This window comes from Myotis brandtii, unplaced genomic scaffold (assembly GCF_000412655.1).
Source record: "Myotis brandtii unplaced genomic scaffold, ASM41265v1 scaffold250, whole genome shotgun sequence".
Classification (NCBI taxonomy): Eukaryota; Metazoa; Chordata; class Mammalia; order Chiroptera; family Vespertilionidae; genus Myotis; species Myotis brandtii.
The window spans coordinates 1,888,085-1,902,951 of record NW_005359478.1 but is presented as its reverse complement, the minus strand read 5'-3'; the positions used below and the strand labels follow the sequence as shown (position 1 = coordinate 1,902,951).

The 14,867-nt window shown below is 59.1% G+C and overlaps 2 protein-coding genes across 2 annotated transcripts in view; one reads left to right on the top strand and one right to left on the bottom strand.

Moving 5' to 3' along the window:
* Window positions 1-4,504, bottom strand: part of DCST1 (DC-STAMP domain containing 1) — a 16,504-nt gene extending 12,000 nt beyond the window's left edge. Inside the window, exons 1-4 of the mRNA XM_005867511.2 lie at window positions 4,434-4,504; window positions 4,040-4,227; window positions 3,598-3,723; window positions 3,455-3,529 (exon numbers count right to left, since the gene is read on the bottom strand). Coding sequence (XP_005867573.1) covers window positions 3,455-3,529; window positions 3,598-3,723; window positions 4,040-4,100 — 262 coding nt within the window. The 5' untranslated portion in view covers window positions 4,101-4,227; window positions 4,434-4,504. The remainder of the gene's footprint in view (window positions 1-3,454; window positions 3,530-3,597; window positions 3,724-4,039; window positions 4,228-4,433) is intronic.
* On the top strand, window positions 4,099-14,135 carry DCST2 (DC-STAMP domain containing 2). Its single transcript, XM_005867709.1, is given in 16 exon segments — window positions 4,099-4,154; window positions 4,284-4,519; window positions 4,692-4,862; window positions 5,089-5,190; window positions 5,438-5,635; window positions 5,971-6,036; window positions 6,415-6,628; window positions 6,767-6,924; window positions 7,623-7,787; window positions 8,624-8,791; window positions 8,922-9,022; window positions 9,921-10,051; window positions 10,386-10,513; window positions 10,889-10,982; window positions 11,087-11,227; window positions 13,961-14,135. Coding segments are annotated over 16 exon segments (2,304 nt in total).
* Window positions 14,136-14,867: the final 732 nt, after the last annotated feature.

Here is a 14,867-nt window from a genome sequence, read left to right as displayed (position 1 = left end):
TTTCTCTCTCTCTCTCTCTCTCTCTCTCTCTCTCTCTCTCTCTCTCTCCCTTCCTCTCTGAAATCAATAATAAATATTTAAAAAAGAGAGAGAGCCCGATGGAGGTGCCAACCCCTTCTCTAGACTTCCAAAGAGCAAAGCTAGTCTCTCACCCCTCCACCCCAACCAGCCTGTATAAAGACAAGACCAGAAATGCGAATTTTCTGGAAGTGGAGAGAAACGGTTGGAGTAGGCAGACATTGGAGGCGAGTCTGTGAAGAGAATGGGCATTCACTTCCGCATGTTGAGTGAGAGGCTCCAAGGGAACCCTGTAGAGACTGGTGCTTCGAGAAGGGGAACCTGGTCATCTGTCCGGGGCTAGCCTCCTGCTGAGCTGCAGAACCTGGGCTGCCCAGAGCCCAGAGCCCAGAGCCCAGGGAGCGTTCATGGAGTGAGAGGGGCACGCGCTCCATGGCAGGAGAGAGCCGCTGCAAGGTGCCCTACTTTCCCAGTCTGGCAGGGCTCGCAGTGGGCATTTCCTCTGGGACAAGAGGCAGTGCTGGGAGGGAGCAGGCCGCCAGTCACCTGTGAGGCTCCCATCCGAAAGGGCGCCTGCCTGTGGGAGGCATCACAAGCGGAGGCTGTGGGCCGCCCGCGGGAGCTGTGGGCAGCTTCACCCGAGGTCAGCCAAGTGGAACTGCCCTCAGCGGTGACCTGGGCTCTGCAAGGTCCACTCAGAGCCTCCAAGGAGACAATAAACGTGAGGGCCTGTCACACAGAGGAATTATAACAGTCCCGGTGACTCCAGACCTTTGTCCCTTTTCCTCTAAGGCAGCGGTTCTCAACCTGTGGGTTGCGACCCCTTTGGGGGTCGAACGACCCTTTCACAGGGGTCGCCTGAGACCATCGGGAAACACATATATAATTACATATTGTTTTTGTGATTGATCACTATGCTTTCATTATGTTCAATTTGTAACAATGAAAATACATCCTGCATATCAGATATTTACATGACGATTCATAACAGTAGCAACATTACAGTTATGGAGTAGCAACGAAAATAATTTTATGGTTGGGGGTCACCACAACGTGAGGAACTGTATTAAAGGGTCGCGGCATGAGGAAGGTTGAGAACCACTGTAATCCCTTTCTGACATCAGAACAACCAGAGGGGAAGAAAGCGGAGAAAAAAAGTCAAGGATTGGCCGTGCCCCCTTCTCCACTACAGGACCCCCACCAGGGGTCAGGCCTGAGCTGAGCAGGCAGGGTGGGGAGGAGGGAGCAGGCTGGAGCAGGAACTGAGATCGAAATGTTGATATAGTAGACAGAATGGGTCTCTTAAAAATAGTCATAATTACTGAAGCAGGACTAGGGCTTCTAAATGAAAGTAGCCGGAAAGCGAAGGGTCTCTGTGAAAGGTCGTCAGCAACAGAACAGGTTTGAATGCAGTGATTAGAGAAAAAGCAGCTTCCTGTTGGTGTCCCATAGAGAGGCATTCATTCAGCAAACTGGCGGGGATGCCAGTTCCCTGCTCCTCGCCTGGGACAGGTTTAGAGAGGACATGTGCTGCTCAGTGCTGACCAATGAGACGAGAGGGGAGCTGGCTGGGGGGTTACAGGAAAGTTCTCCTTGTTCTTAGGGGCATGTACCTCTGTTGCAAGCTTGATCCCCAGCCCCTGGTTGGAGCACATGTGAGAGGCAACCAACTGATGTGTCTCTCTCACATCAATGTTTCTCTCTCTCTCTCTCTCCGCCCCCCCCTTTTCTTCCACTCTCTCTACAAATTAATGGAAAAATATCCTTGGGTGAGGATTAAAAAAAAGAGAGATATGAAAGGAATCTGGGTCTTTGGTGGGTTTACTAAGCTGCTGAATTATACAAACTCCAAATTCCACTCTAACTTGAAACTTATTATCTATATATGTAAAAGGCTAATATGCAAAGTGCCCCCTCGGGAGTTCGACCAGAGACCAGGAGTTTGATTGCTCGCTGACCACCAGGGGGCGGTGCGGAACAAAGGAAGGCCCTGGTCCACAGCCGGCAGCTGGAAGGCCCCAATCGGCCCTGATGCCGGCCAGGCCTAGGGACCCTATCCATGCACAAATTTCGTGCACCGGGCCTCTAGTATGAGGTAATAAACTTTATTTATGGTTAAACCACTTTTAGGTGGGCTTTCTTTCCTCACAGCCCAACAGCTCCTCATATTACAATGTCACCTTCTCTGAGAAACCTTCCCTGACTACTCAAGCTAGGGTAGCTCCCCAGCCCCTTTCCATCATATTCCCCTGGTTAACTTGTTTTTTTTAAATATGCGTTTTAAAATTGATTTTAGAGAGAGGGAGGGAGAGAGATAGAGAGATAGAAACATCAATGAGAGAGAAACATTGATCTGCTGCCTCCTGCACACCCCCTACTGGGGATCGAGTCCGAAACCTGAGCATGTGCCCTAACAGGGAATCCAACCGGCGACCTCTTTTCATGGGTCAACACTCACCCATCGAGCCACACCTGGGCCTGGTGAACTGTTTTTCACACCATTTGTCACTATCAGAAATGCTCTTGCTTATTTCTTGTCCATTTAATGCCTAACTCTCTCCACCAGAATGTAAACTCCGAAAAAGCTGCTTGCCAATCTTGTTCATTGCTGAATTCTCAGCAGGTGCACAGTTAGTGCTGAATGAATGACCTGAACTTATCAAGAGGAGCAAGACACAAGGCCAGAGAGGTGAGGAGAGATGGGGCTTACTTAGGAAGGGTCGGGGGGGTGGGTAGCATGAGTGAGGGTTATGGGGAGTCCTTCCGATTGGGGAGACCCCTAAAGGGAAAGGACTGTGTCATCAATGAGAGAGAAACATTGATCTGCTGCCTCCTGCACACCCCCTACTGGGGATCGAGTCCGAAACCTGAGCATGTGCCCTAACAGGGAATCCAACCGGCGACCTCTTTTCATGGGTCAACACTCATCCATCGAGCCACACCTGGGCCTGGTGAACTGTTTTTCACACCATTTGTCACTATCAGAAATGCTCTTGCTTATTTCTTGTCCATTTAATGCCTAACTCTCTCCACCAGAATGTAAACTCCGAAAAAGCTGCTTGCCAATCTTGTTCATTGCTGAATTCTCAGCAGGTGCACAGTTAGTGCTGAATGAATGACCTGAACTTATCAAGAGGAGCACGACACAAGGCCAGAGAGGTGAGGAGAGATGGGGCTTAGGAAGGGTCGTGGGGTTGGGACTGTAGCATGAGGGTTATGGGGAGTCTTTCCGATTGGGGAGACCCCTAAAGGGAAAGGACTGTGTCTCCTACAGACTGGGGCCTCCTCCCTCTGGGTCTCCCCTCAAAGGCCAAGGCAAGGCTGAGGCCACAGCCTTTGGGTACAGAAGAAACAAGCTCAGACTCCTTCCTGGGGACCCCGGACGGGGCCGTGTCCCCCAGGCCTCTTGGGCGCCCTGCCCTTGCCCCCCACTAACCCGCCAGGCCGTACAGTATCATCATCTTCTGTTCTTCATAGATGTTCATAGGGCTCACCAGGAGCTGAAAGAGACCTGAGGGGACAGAGTCAAAACCAAGATCAAAAGATGGGCCCCACCCCTCCCCTCTGCTCCACACTCACCTATGGCCAGGAGCCCCCCAGTGCCTGCCCCCAGCAGGACAGCGGTGACCGGAAACTCGCCGGGCTGGCGCCACAGGAATCGGCTACAGCAGGTGGGCAGTGCCCAGCTCAGGAGCCTCTGCACCGCTGAGGGGCCAAAGCGTTGAGCCCATCAGAGCCAACACCTGGCTCTGACCAGGATGCGGTTCATTAGGGTGAGGGCTTGCAGGGGGCTGGAGGCCGGGGGAGCCTGGAGGAGGGTGGCAGGGACTGGAGGGGTCCTGAAGGAAGTGGGACAGACATGAGGGGGAAAAAAAGAAGGAAGGGCTCGCCCGAAGGAGGGACACTGAGTGAGAGGGGTAGGGACCCCAAAGCGCAGGGGAGGGGGTCCTGGAGGAGAGACTGGATGAGAGGATTGGGGGCTGGAGGCGCCAGGAGGGGTGGTGCCCGATGACGGACTCACTGGTGTGGGGCTGTCTCCTCCGCTGCCCTTCCGGTCCGTCCTGGTGGACTCCGGTGTCCATGTCGCTCTGGGGAGCCCTCTCTCACTCAGAGGTCTCCTCAAGGATGCTCTGGGTGTGAGGTTCTGCTCGCGTCCCCTCGGCCTCCCCCACACCTGCCTGAGGTCTGTCTCCCAGTCCCCCCTCTGCCCTGGGACGTGGGGATTAGAGACCCCAACACCCACAGTGACAGCCCCGGAACCTCAGAACACGCGAGGAATTCCGTGACTCTCCACGAGCCCAGTTCCGCAGCCTGGGGGGCTTCAGCCTGGGCTTGTCCTTGGCCACGGTCTATGGACTCCTGGAGCTGCTGGTGGAAGGGCAGAGCCCCTGGGGCTGCCTGGTGGGCACGCTGACCTTGGCCGGCTTCCTCGGCCTGGGCATGGCGTTCTCTCGGCAGGTCCGGGTCACTGTCCTCCTGCTGCTGCCCCAGGCCTTCTCCAGTGAGCGTGGCACCCGGTGGGAGGGCAGGTCCTGGGACAGGGGCTGGGCAGGGGGACCTGGGGGGGGGGGTGGAGGGAAACACTCTGAAGGCTTCTGGGAGGGATTGGATGTGCTGCCACCTGCAAGGCTGGGGTCCTGCTTCTGATGGAGCTGCCCCCCCTCTACCCCCAGAGCAGAGCCGGGCACTGCTGCTGTTGGCTGTCTTTGGGTTGGTGCTGCAAGGGCCTTGTGCCAACACTCTGCGCAACTTCACCCAAGCCAGCGAGGCCGTGGCCTGCGGGGCGGAGCTGGCCCTGAACCAGACGGCTGCGTTGCTGGAGCGAGCGAAGCAGCCCCTTGTCAGTAAGGCCTCCAGCCTCAGCCCTCTGCTGGCACTGCCCCCCCTCCCTGTGCCAGGCAGGCCCTTCATCCGTGCTCTCTGGCTGCTCCACTGCCAGGGCAGCTGCTCCCAGCCCCAAGCAGCCAGGCTCCCCACCTCCTTCCCCCCTCCCCCCTCCTCCAGGGACAGCTTGGGAAGAAGGAGTCCCCAGAGGAAGAGACTCCACAGTGCCCCTGCCCTGCCCTTCAGGTGCCCTGAACAAGATTAAGGCCATTGCCCAGAAGGCCAAAGAGGTGGCTGACCGGATCCGAAAGTTCTTTCGGTCCATCATGGATGGAGTGAAGCATATAGGTCAGCACGTTAGCATGTCTGTTTTTGGGAAGGGGTGGTGGTATCACAGTTCACCCCGTCTCCTCCGCCTCACCCTTGTCCGGAACCCCGTGGGCCCTTCCTGGGTGCCGACGAGCCCCCAGTGACACACAGCCAGGCCCCTGAGCGCAGGCCTCCCCCGCTCTGCGTGCTCTCCTGGGGTTCCCCAAACCCCTGGAAAGACGCTGCCGGCCTCCGGCCTCGGGTACCAGCCCACGGCTGTCCACAGCCAGGGCCCTGCGCAACGTGTGGTACTGGCTCCTGCATATCGGAGACGTGTGCAACTCAGAGCTGGGCAACCCTTACCTGAAGTGTGCGCGGGTCTTCGATGACGCCAAGGACAGCTGCATGAAGGTCATCCCACACGCCTATCACCTGTGCTACGTGCTCATGCCCTTCAAGCTGATGCTCTGTGGACTTGCCAGCCGTGAGAGAGCCAGGGGCTCAGGGGCGGGATGGGAGGGGGGGGGCACTGCGAATTGGGGGCAGGGTCAGTTGGAGGGCAGGCCCAGGGGACCGGTAGGGGGTGATGACTGTGGGGCCAATAAGGATGCTGGCCCAGCACGGGTAGAGGGAAGATGGTGAGAAACCAGCGTGGGAGGGGGAGGTGATAGGGAGAAGCCAGAAGGTGTTGAGCCAAAGGTTTTGAGGCCAGTCGGACAAGCAAAAGGTCAAGAGGACCCTGTGAGAACCAGGTCCCCGGAGGCTGGCGAGGCCGGCCCCATCTCTCTGCCCTCCTGACACTCAGCCCCTGGCTCTCAGTGGTCCAGGTGTTCTGCATCATCCCCAAGTACATCCAGCCCTTCCTGCGCACGACCATCGGCATCCGTGAGTGACCCCTCCGAGCCCTGCTGCCTGTGGTGCTCCTGGGAGCTCTCCCCCCTCCCCATCCTAGTGTGGCCATCGCCAGCCTGGGACGCTCCCAGCCCCTGGGTGAGAAGGCGAGAGCAGGAAGGGACCTCAGTGGGTTGCCCGGAGCAATATCTGTGCTGTGCAGATGAGGAAATTGAGGCCCCGCGACGGGGAGGAGCCTCACCAAAGCCTGACTTCCTGTAGAGCACGGCTTGTGGGGGCGTTGTCCCTTCCTCAGTCCACGTGGGTGCAGGCACTGGGGGCCCCTGGGCTGTGCCAGGCCCCTCCCTCAGGTGAGGCTGTGTCTCCCCCTCACTGTCCTCGCTCACCTCTCCCCCGACCTGCGGGCCCCAGCTGTGCAGAAGTTGATTAACCGGGTGCGTCAAGAGTTTGAGTTCAACGTGACAGCCACCCACTACTTCTCCGTGGATCTCGACGCCTCTCGGAGCCTGTCCCAGGTGGCCCTGGACCTCTACGAGGCTGTCAGCATGAAGCTGTACCGCGCCCGCGAGGCCCTGGCCCTGATGGGCTACGCCACGCCGCTGCTGCTTGTGCTTCTCTACCTCCAGTGAGGGGCTGGGGGGCTGCGGCGCTAGGTGGTCCCCTGGCATTCTGGGAGGCGGGGGTTCCCGTGTGGGGGTGGTGCCCTGTGGGGTCAGATCGGGGGGGGGGGGGGGCCTGAGGAGCCTCGTGCCTGCTCCGCCAGGGCCCTGTTTTACCGGTACTGTTACCTGAACCTGGACAGCCATGACAACATCTACATCACCAGCCGGTTCCTGCACATGGAGGCCGTGCGCTCCCGGGCGGGGCTGCCCACCGTGCTGCCCCTCAGTGCCCACGAGGCCAGACACTATATCCGGCCAGGTGAGCGCCTTGAGGACCAGGGGACAGGGGCCTGAGAAAGGCCAGGGCTTCCCCCAACCCCACTGCCCTGACCTTGAACCCCACGCACAGGCTGGGCTTGGGGCAGGGCCCGAGTGAGGAGGGACAACCCAGAGCTTCAGGCAATTTCAGGCTCGGGGGAGACAGCGCTCTGTCCTTGGGGAGCCCTCAGTGTGGAGGGGGAAGGAGGGCTCCTCATAGCCCGCAGACAGAGGAGGGGCAGAAGATGCTGCTAGGAGCACCTGGACCTCAGGACAGAGAGGAAGGCGGGGAGCGGACATGGAGCAAGAAAAGTGAGGGGGGAGGCTTTGGGGGTGGGCAGGAAGTGTGAGTGTGGTAATACGGAGGAGATGCAACTTGGGGGCTGTCTGTGACGCAGGGAGTTGAGTGTGGGGGTCAGGGGTTCCCCAGGAAGGAGGGTTCCCGGAGACTGGAAATGGGCCACCAGGCCCAGGTGCAGCGTCTAGGCCTCCGCTCCAGCTCCGGAGCCCTGGCCGTGAAGAGGGCTTCCCCCCTGCCCAGGGGTCCTCGCAGCGACCACACCTTCCAGATGAGCACACAGGCTCCAGCCCCCTCCAGGGCAGGAGGCCTCCCCAGGAGAGAGGTCCCTCCAGGTCTGGAGTCTGTGGGGTGAGGGAGCTGGGGCAGCCGCCCCACCCGTCCTCCCCTCCCCTCCCCAGGCTCCCTCTACCTGTCCCGGTGGGAGCAGCTTTTTTACCTCCTGGCGATCTCCCACCTTCTCCGGCAACTCCTCATCACGCTGCTCCTCATCTTCCTGGACTACGCGGTCTTCTGGGTGCTGGACCTGGCCCGGCACCACCTGCAGGGGGAGATGGTGGCCCGCAGTGAGCGCCTGAACCTCCACGTCCCCCCTCAGCCCCCTCGGCCGGCTCCTGCATCCTCCCCACCATCCTGGGGGTTTGCCTGAGCCCTCCCCCTCAGCCCCCCACCCCACCCCGTCATCACTGTTACTCACCAGCCTCTGACTTTGCTCCTCTTCCAACTCTACCCTCTGCCGGGTAAACCCTGTGTCCAGGTCAAGGTTACACCATGACCGAGTAGTTAAACTCACAGGTTCCCCAGTCACATGGCCTGGGTTCGAATCCCAGCTCCGCTCTTTACGAGGTGGGAACCTTGAGCAAGTTGCTTAACTTCCCAGAGCGTCAGCCTCCTCACCTGCACAGCAGGGCAGTAATGCAGCAACCTGGCTGGGTCCCTCTAAGGAGGAAATGAGACCATGAGCGTTGGCTGCTGGCAGATGGCTGACTGGGTGTGTGGAGAGCCATGGCGCACAAGGAGTCTAATGCTGTGACCAGAGGGCCAACAACGAGAGTAAAAACACCCGACAGTCAATAACGCGCTTAGTCCGCGCCCATGACATGGCCAGCGCTTAGTAGGCGCTTTAACTCAAATGCATCGGCAGCAGTGGGGGTGGGGGGTGGACTCACTGACCATTAAGGTCACCTCAGATCTGGTGGCCTGGGTGAGCAGACCAGGCACCAGTGCCAGCCAACTCTGCACCGGGGAGCCAGTGCCAGGTGCCAGGTGCATCAAAGGCCAGGTGCTGAGGGTGCTGGGCCGTCCCTAAGACCTGCCCCGCTCTGCCCTCGGGAAGGTGTGGCCTTCCTGTGTGGGGAGCAGGCGGCTGCCACAGCGCACCTCACACAGGTCTCTGTGCCAGGCCCCGTGCTGGTATCCATCACCGTGGAAGGCAGTGGCTATACCGGGAGCATTTACCGCGACCTGGTGTCGGCCTTCGATGTCCTGCAGCAAGGCAACGTCACGGTCCTGTCAGGGCGCTGCGCCCTGCACCCCTCGGAGCCCAACACCACTGGCTACATCGTCATCGGTAACAGCCGCCCCCCTGAGCACGGGGTGTGACGTAGGCCCCACGCGGGGCATGAGGGGTGCAGACTGAGGAGGGGGTGTGGCTGGCACCTGCACCCGCCGGCAGAGGCTGCTGTGCCCACTGCCCCCAGGCATCATGTACGGCCTCTGCTTCTTCGTCACCCTGTTTGGAAGCTACGTCAGCCGGCTGCGGCGGGTCATCTGTGCTTCTTACTACCCATCCCGGGAGCAGGTGAGGGGCCCCAGCCAGTCCCTGTCCCCCTCCCCAGGGGGCGAATCTGGCTGTCTGAGTTTTGGGGAGCTTGGAGTCCTTCAGCAGCCCCAGTCCTCGCTCTTCCGGTTGAACCCCAAAGCAAATTACTAGACTGAAGGTCTCCCGACGCCGTAGGGCCTGGGAGAAATAGGGCCTCTTGGGGCAGGGCTTCCGGAGACAGCTTGCCTCCTAAGTACTGTTTTGTTTTTTTTTAAATATATTTTTAATTGATTTCAGAGAGGAAGGGAGAGGGAGAAATAGAAATATCAATGATGAGAGAGAATCACTGATCGGCTGCCTTCTGCATGCCCCCTACTGGGGATCGAGCCCACAACTTGGGCATGTGCCCTTGACTGGAATTGAACCTGGGACCCTTCAGTCCACAGGCTGATGCTCTCTATCCACTGAGCCAAACCAGCCAGGGCCCAAGTATTGTTGAAACCGTGGGGGGAGGGGGCGTGTTGGCCTGTTGAGGTGTGAGTGGAAACTCACCATTTGCTCATTCGTTTACGCCTCATTTACTGAGCATCTACTGGATGCCAGTCCCTGTGCTGGCATCGAGGATGCCAGGGCGAACGGACACAGTCTGGGGCTCCCAGACTCCAGGCAGGCGAGACAGGCTCCTAACAAGACATTACAAGTAAACAAGGGTTCTTATTAAGGAGTGAACACAGTGCTATGGAAACCAGAGGAGGGAATGGGCGACTGCCTGGGGGAGCCCAGAGGCTTCCAGAGGAAAGGGCGTTGGAGCCAAACCGAGAGGCACTCATGGGAGTTGGAGGGAAGGCAAAGGGAGGGAGTGGGGGTGGGTGCAGAGGGCAGGCCAGGCAGGTGAAACTGGATAAAGGGGACCCCATCCCTGACCTGCCTCCGCCAGGAGAGGATCTCCTACCTCTACAACCTACTTCTGAGCCGCCGAACCTCCCTGCTGGCTGCCCTGCACCGGTCAGTGAGGCGGCGGGCAGCGGACCAGGGCCAGCTGAGCCTCCTGCAGGTGCTGGCCAGGCGGTGAGCCCACTGCCCTCCCTATAGGCGCGGGGCAGAGAGGGACAGAACAAAAGCCGGAAGTCCGAACGGACCCTGTCCTCCCTCAGTGTCCGGAGGGTTGGTTGAAGAGGATGCCCGCCCCATGCCATTCTCGCACTGAGAGGGAGAATTAGGGGTGCACGTCCTTAGAGGTGGGGAGCGAGGGGAGGAGGAGGACAGGAAACAGGTTGTTGCTACAGCCAGCGGGATGGAGGCCAGACTGCAGGAAGGCCTGCCCTTGGTTCCGGGGGTGGGGTTGGGGGGGACGGCTAGGCTGGCGGGCGGGCTGCTGAGGGTCTGGGACCCCTCTCCTCAGGTGCTTCTGTCTGGCTCCATTGGTGAAGCACGTTGGGCAGCACCAGGCCTACTGCCTGGGCTGTGGGCAGCTCCAGGACGAGGGGGACACGGAGAACTTTGTGTCCTGCAGTACCCCAGCCTGCCGAGGTGAGCTCCTGGGCTTGGCGCCTCGCCTCGCGCTGCTGGGACTCGCTACATTTGCATACGACAATCAACTGTGGTCCTTCACTTAGGGACGCCTGTCCCTCACCTTTTGTATCCCTCCCTTCATTACCATGCATATTCTTCTCATTTACACAGAACCCGCAGGTAGCAGCTCACCTTCTCCATGTTTGCCTTAAATCTCCCACGTAGGAGCAGGATTTATATGCAAGAGGCATTACTGCAATTCCCTAGTGTGCGCCGCTTGACAAGGCCTCCCCCGCCGCCACCCCCGCCCCCCAGTGGTGGGGCAGGGAGGAAGCCAGGAGCAGAGTGGGTGAGCGGTCAACTCAAGTTTACCTCCCCTCCTGGCCCCTCCAGGTCTCTTCTGCCCGACCTGCTTCCGCCTCCTGGACAACACCTGCTCCGTGTGCGCATCTCCCCTCTCCTACCAGGGAGAGCTGGACCTGGAGCTGTGAGTCCCCCGCGCGACGGGGCGGCGGGAGTCTGTGGGGCAGTGGGAGCAGCCACCCCTCCCCCAGGACCTCTGTGGGCTACTGACGAGGGAGGCTCCCCCAGGGACTCCAGCGACGAGGAAGGCCCCCGGCTGTGGCTGGCGGCAGCTCGAAGAAAGAACCCGGCGCAGGCGGGGTTACTGCGGCAGCGGCTCCAAGAAGCGCTGGGCAGGACCCTCCCATCGGGGTCCAGCTCTGAGCTCAGGTGAGCAGGAGGCAGGATTGGGGCCTGGGAGGCCTGAGCGTGTTTACAGATGGCCTCTCGGGTGCCTGGTCCTCTGTTGGAGCTGGAGACAGAGATGAAAAGAGGGGAGGGATGGAGGTTTTCGGAGTACTTGCTCCGTGTCAGCACCCCTGCCCCGGAGGAGCCCACTGAATGGGGGGGTGGGGGGATAGTGAACCTAATAGGTAAGTGACAGCGGTGTGGAGAGTGGCCCATGCAAGGAGTGAAGCAGGCGCTGGGCAGTACAGAGAACAACCCGTCTGGAATAGGGGTGCATTAGAACAACCCGTCTGGAATAGGGGTGCATTAGTGACGGCTTCTGAGAAGAGATGAAGAAAGAGGTGGGACTGGGAGCACCTTGGTGGTTTGTTAGGCTGAAGAGCGGAGGGAAGCATTCCGGGGCTGGGGGCCTGTGTGAGCCTGGAGACTCTGAGGCACTTGGGAGGGGAGAGCCTAAGGGCGGGCGGGAGCGTGTCTGGGTGGAAACCTCAGAGAATGCTGGGAGATGAGGTGGGAAGTCAAGGTGGGGAGAGACGGGAGAAGGCATGACTTGCCATCGGAAGATTGTGGGTCCGGAAGTGACAAGTCCGTAATTTGTCTTTTGGGACAATAAGCTAAGAAGGCAGAGAGGAGGCTGTCTTAGTTCAGGAGAAGTCGGTGGTGGCCTCAGGACTGGGGTGCCGAACGAGACGGGGGTTTATGCCTGGGACGGGGCAGGTGCCAGGGCGAGAGGAGGGGCAGGCCTGGGGTAAGAGGAATGGGCCGGTTGAGACCTTTGTGTGTCTATAGAGAATCCAACTGGAGAGGCCCCGGAGACTGTGGGAAAAGGGCCGGACTCAGGGCCACAGGGGCATTTTGGGGGGTGTTGACTGTAAGAAGGAGGATGAGCTAGACCATCCTGGCAGAGGCCATGGCAGGAGAGGAGAAGGGGACAGGGACAGAACCCCAAGGGGCTCAATCACAAACCAAGGAGGAGAAAGGCCCAAGAGTACAAGAACCAAGCACATCAAATGCTGAGATGGTCACGTAGGATGAGGACTGGAGACCGGCCAGGGAATTTGGTGGTTGAAGGCTCGTTGGAGTGGCTGGTGGAAACGTTGTTAATGGCCCCAGGAAGACCCAAACCGGATCAGAGTGAGTTGAGGGGTGACTGGTATAGAAGACTCAGACACAGGGTTCAAGGCCTTGCACCACTGTTGCAAGAAGTTTGAGAATTCTTTTTAAAAATATCACTGCTGTAGTTTAAAAAGGGAAGCTTGATGGTGAAGAGGGGGGAGTCGGCCCCACACGGTGAAAGAGTAGCCTAAAGGGGACCCACTACAGGAGTCTTCTTTCTCCAAGGACAGGGAGACCTGCGTATTTAGGAGGTGAACAGGAGCATGAAGGGAGAGGGCTGCTGGAGATGGGATGGGGTGGCCTCGGATAGGCTGTGCCCTGGTGGCCTGGCTTTTCTCTGGGGAGTAGGAGGCAAGGGTGCCTGCTGAGAGCCAAGGAGTGGAATCGAGGTTTTAAGGTGGTGGAGGGTGAAATGCCTGCCTACGGGAGTGTGCAAAGAAGCTGAGAGGGGGGTTAAGGGACTTCCAGGCAGCATTCAAGGCCCAGATGACTGACCTGTGTGCTCTGGTTGTGGTTTTTTGTTTTTTAACTTATTGATTTGAGAGAGAGAGAGAGCGCAAGAGAGAGAAAGAGAGAGAGAGAGAGAGAGAGAGAGAGAGAGAGAGAGAGATCTGCTGTTCCACTTATTTACGCATTCATTGGTGGATTCTTGTGTTTGCCCTGACCAGGGATCGACCCCGCAACCTTGACGCATCAGGATGACACTCACACACTGAGCTCCCGGGTCAGGGCGGTTGTGTGGGTTCCCCCGGCACATGCGGTAGTCATGCACAGGAGTCAAGGGCTTTTTCTGGGCGGGTCCGGGGAAGTACAAGACGGGGAGAGAATTCAGGCCTCTTCAGTAAGTGTCTGAGATGACTGGCCTGGGGGAAGAGGAGGCCTGTGACCTCAGGGGGAAGTCCAGGGTCTAAGCCAGGATGCGTTAGAGCAGGGACAGTGGCCAGGAGGGACAGAGAGAATGAGCCAGAGGGAAGAAATCGGGGATCGTTCCAGTGAGTGGCCAAAGTTGAGGGGGATGCCTGAGTGGGAGCAGAGGGGAAGGTCATGAGGACAAGGATTGAAAGGCCAGAGTTGGGTGAGTCCTCCAATGAGGAGGCTGCTGGGCCACCCTGGAAAGGTGTGGCAGAACCTCTGGGAGGCCTGGGGAGACAGCCAAGGCCGAGTGGTGTGGCTGCCATGGCAACCAGCAACGCCATTGGCCAGTGGGATTTGAGAGGCCAGCAGCCTCCACTGGGGAGGAATGTCCAGCGGGCACGTTCTGTGTGAAGGGGGCTGGGAGCCGTGTGGAGAGGAGAGGTTGAAGGGGAAGAGAAGTTCAGTGAATGTAAACGCTGAGTCACCAGAGGGGGCCGCTGGAGCCCGGAGCAGGTATTATCACCAAGTCCTTCCTGGTTCTGGCCTCACTAGACATGTGACCTTGGGCAAGTCACTGCCCGCCGGCCTGTCATCATCAGCCTGAAGTCAGATGTCCACAGCCCTGGGCTGATGTGCCTGGGGGCCTGCTGCCTAACCAGAGGCCCATCTGAACAGATGGGACAGGGACAGGAATGAACCTGTGAGAATGCTGGTGGCCGACGGGGCCCTTCCTTGCCTCACTAGTGACCTGGATGAGAAGGGACCTTGACAGAGGCCGCACAGGCCACAGCCCCCGCCTGCGGCCCCATCGCCAGCATTCCCGAGCCTTCAGCCGCAGGGACCACTCCCCAGCCCTGGAGCTCCCGGCCCTGCCTCTCCTCCCCGTCACCTCCTGATCCTCCCACCTGCCCCCAAATAAAGCAACCAAAGGTGAACGATGTGAATCTTAAATTATTATTATTTCTTCCTGTCACTTACACCAGAGGTGGGGGGTACGGGAAGGGGAAGGGAACAGGAGAGGGGGGTTGCCTCCCCCCCTAAGGCACTGAGTGGAGAAGCAGCAAGGAGGGAGGGTGGAGGCCACACTGTCCTCACTCCCTAGGGATGGGCCCCAGGTCTCCCCAACCTTGGGCTCCCCTATCACCTGAAATGCTAAGATGAGGCCCAGAGCAACCCGACCTCCCCCTACCCCAATATATTACAACATTACTTTTTAAATAGATTCAGGGACTGGTCCCACTACCCTCCTCCCCGTGACCCTCCCCCCCACAATTGGGGGGTACCTGGGCAGCTGTGCAAATGGGCATAGGGGTGCATGGGAGGGAGAGCACCGGGCCCCTGAACCTGCCCCTTTTAAGGAGGGGGAGGGGCCGCGAGGTGGGGGGTGGGGGTTATAGTGCAAGGCAGAGCCCAGGCCACAACGGGGGGTCCAGCACCCAGCGAGGAAGGGGAGGGGGCGGAATTGGGTCGTTAAAAATCTGAAACTAGATCTCGACAAGACCAACAGAAGAGGCTATGTACAGAAGAGGGCGGGGTGGACCTCAGCAGAGCCTGGCTGGCAAGGTTCGGGGACATGGACTCCTTCCCCGCTCCCGGGGCCCAGCGAGAACCTATCTGCCGGCCTCCAAGAAGGGGACCGGCTCCCCAGCCC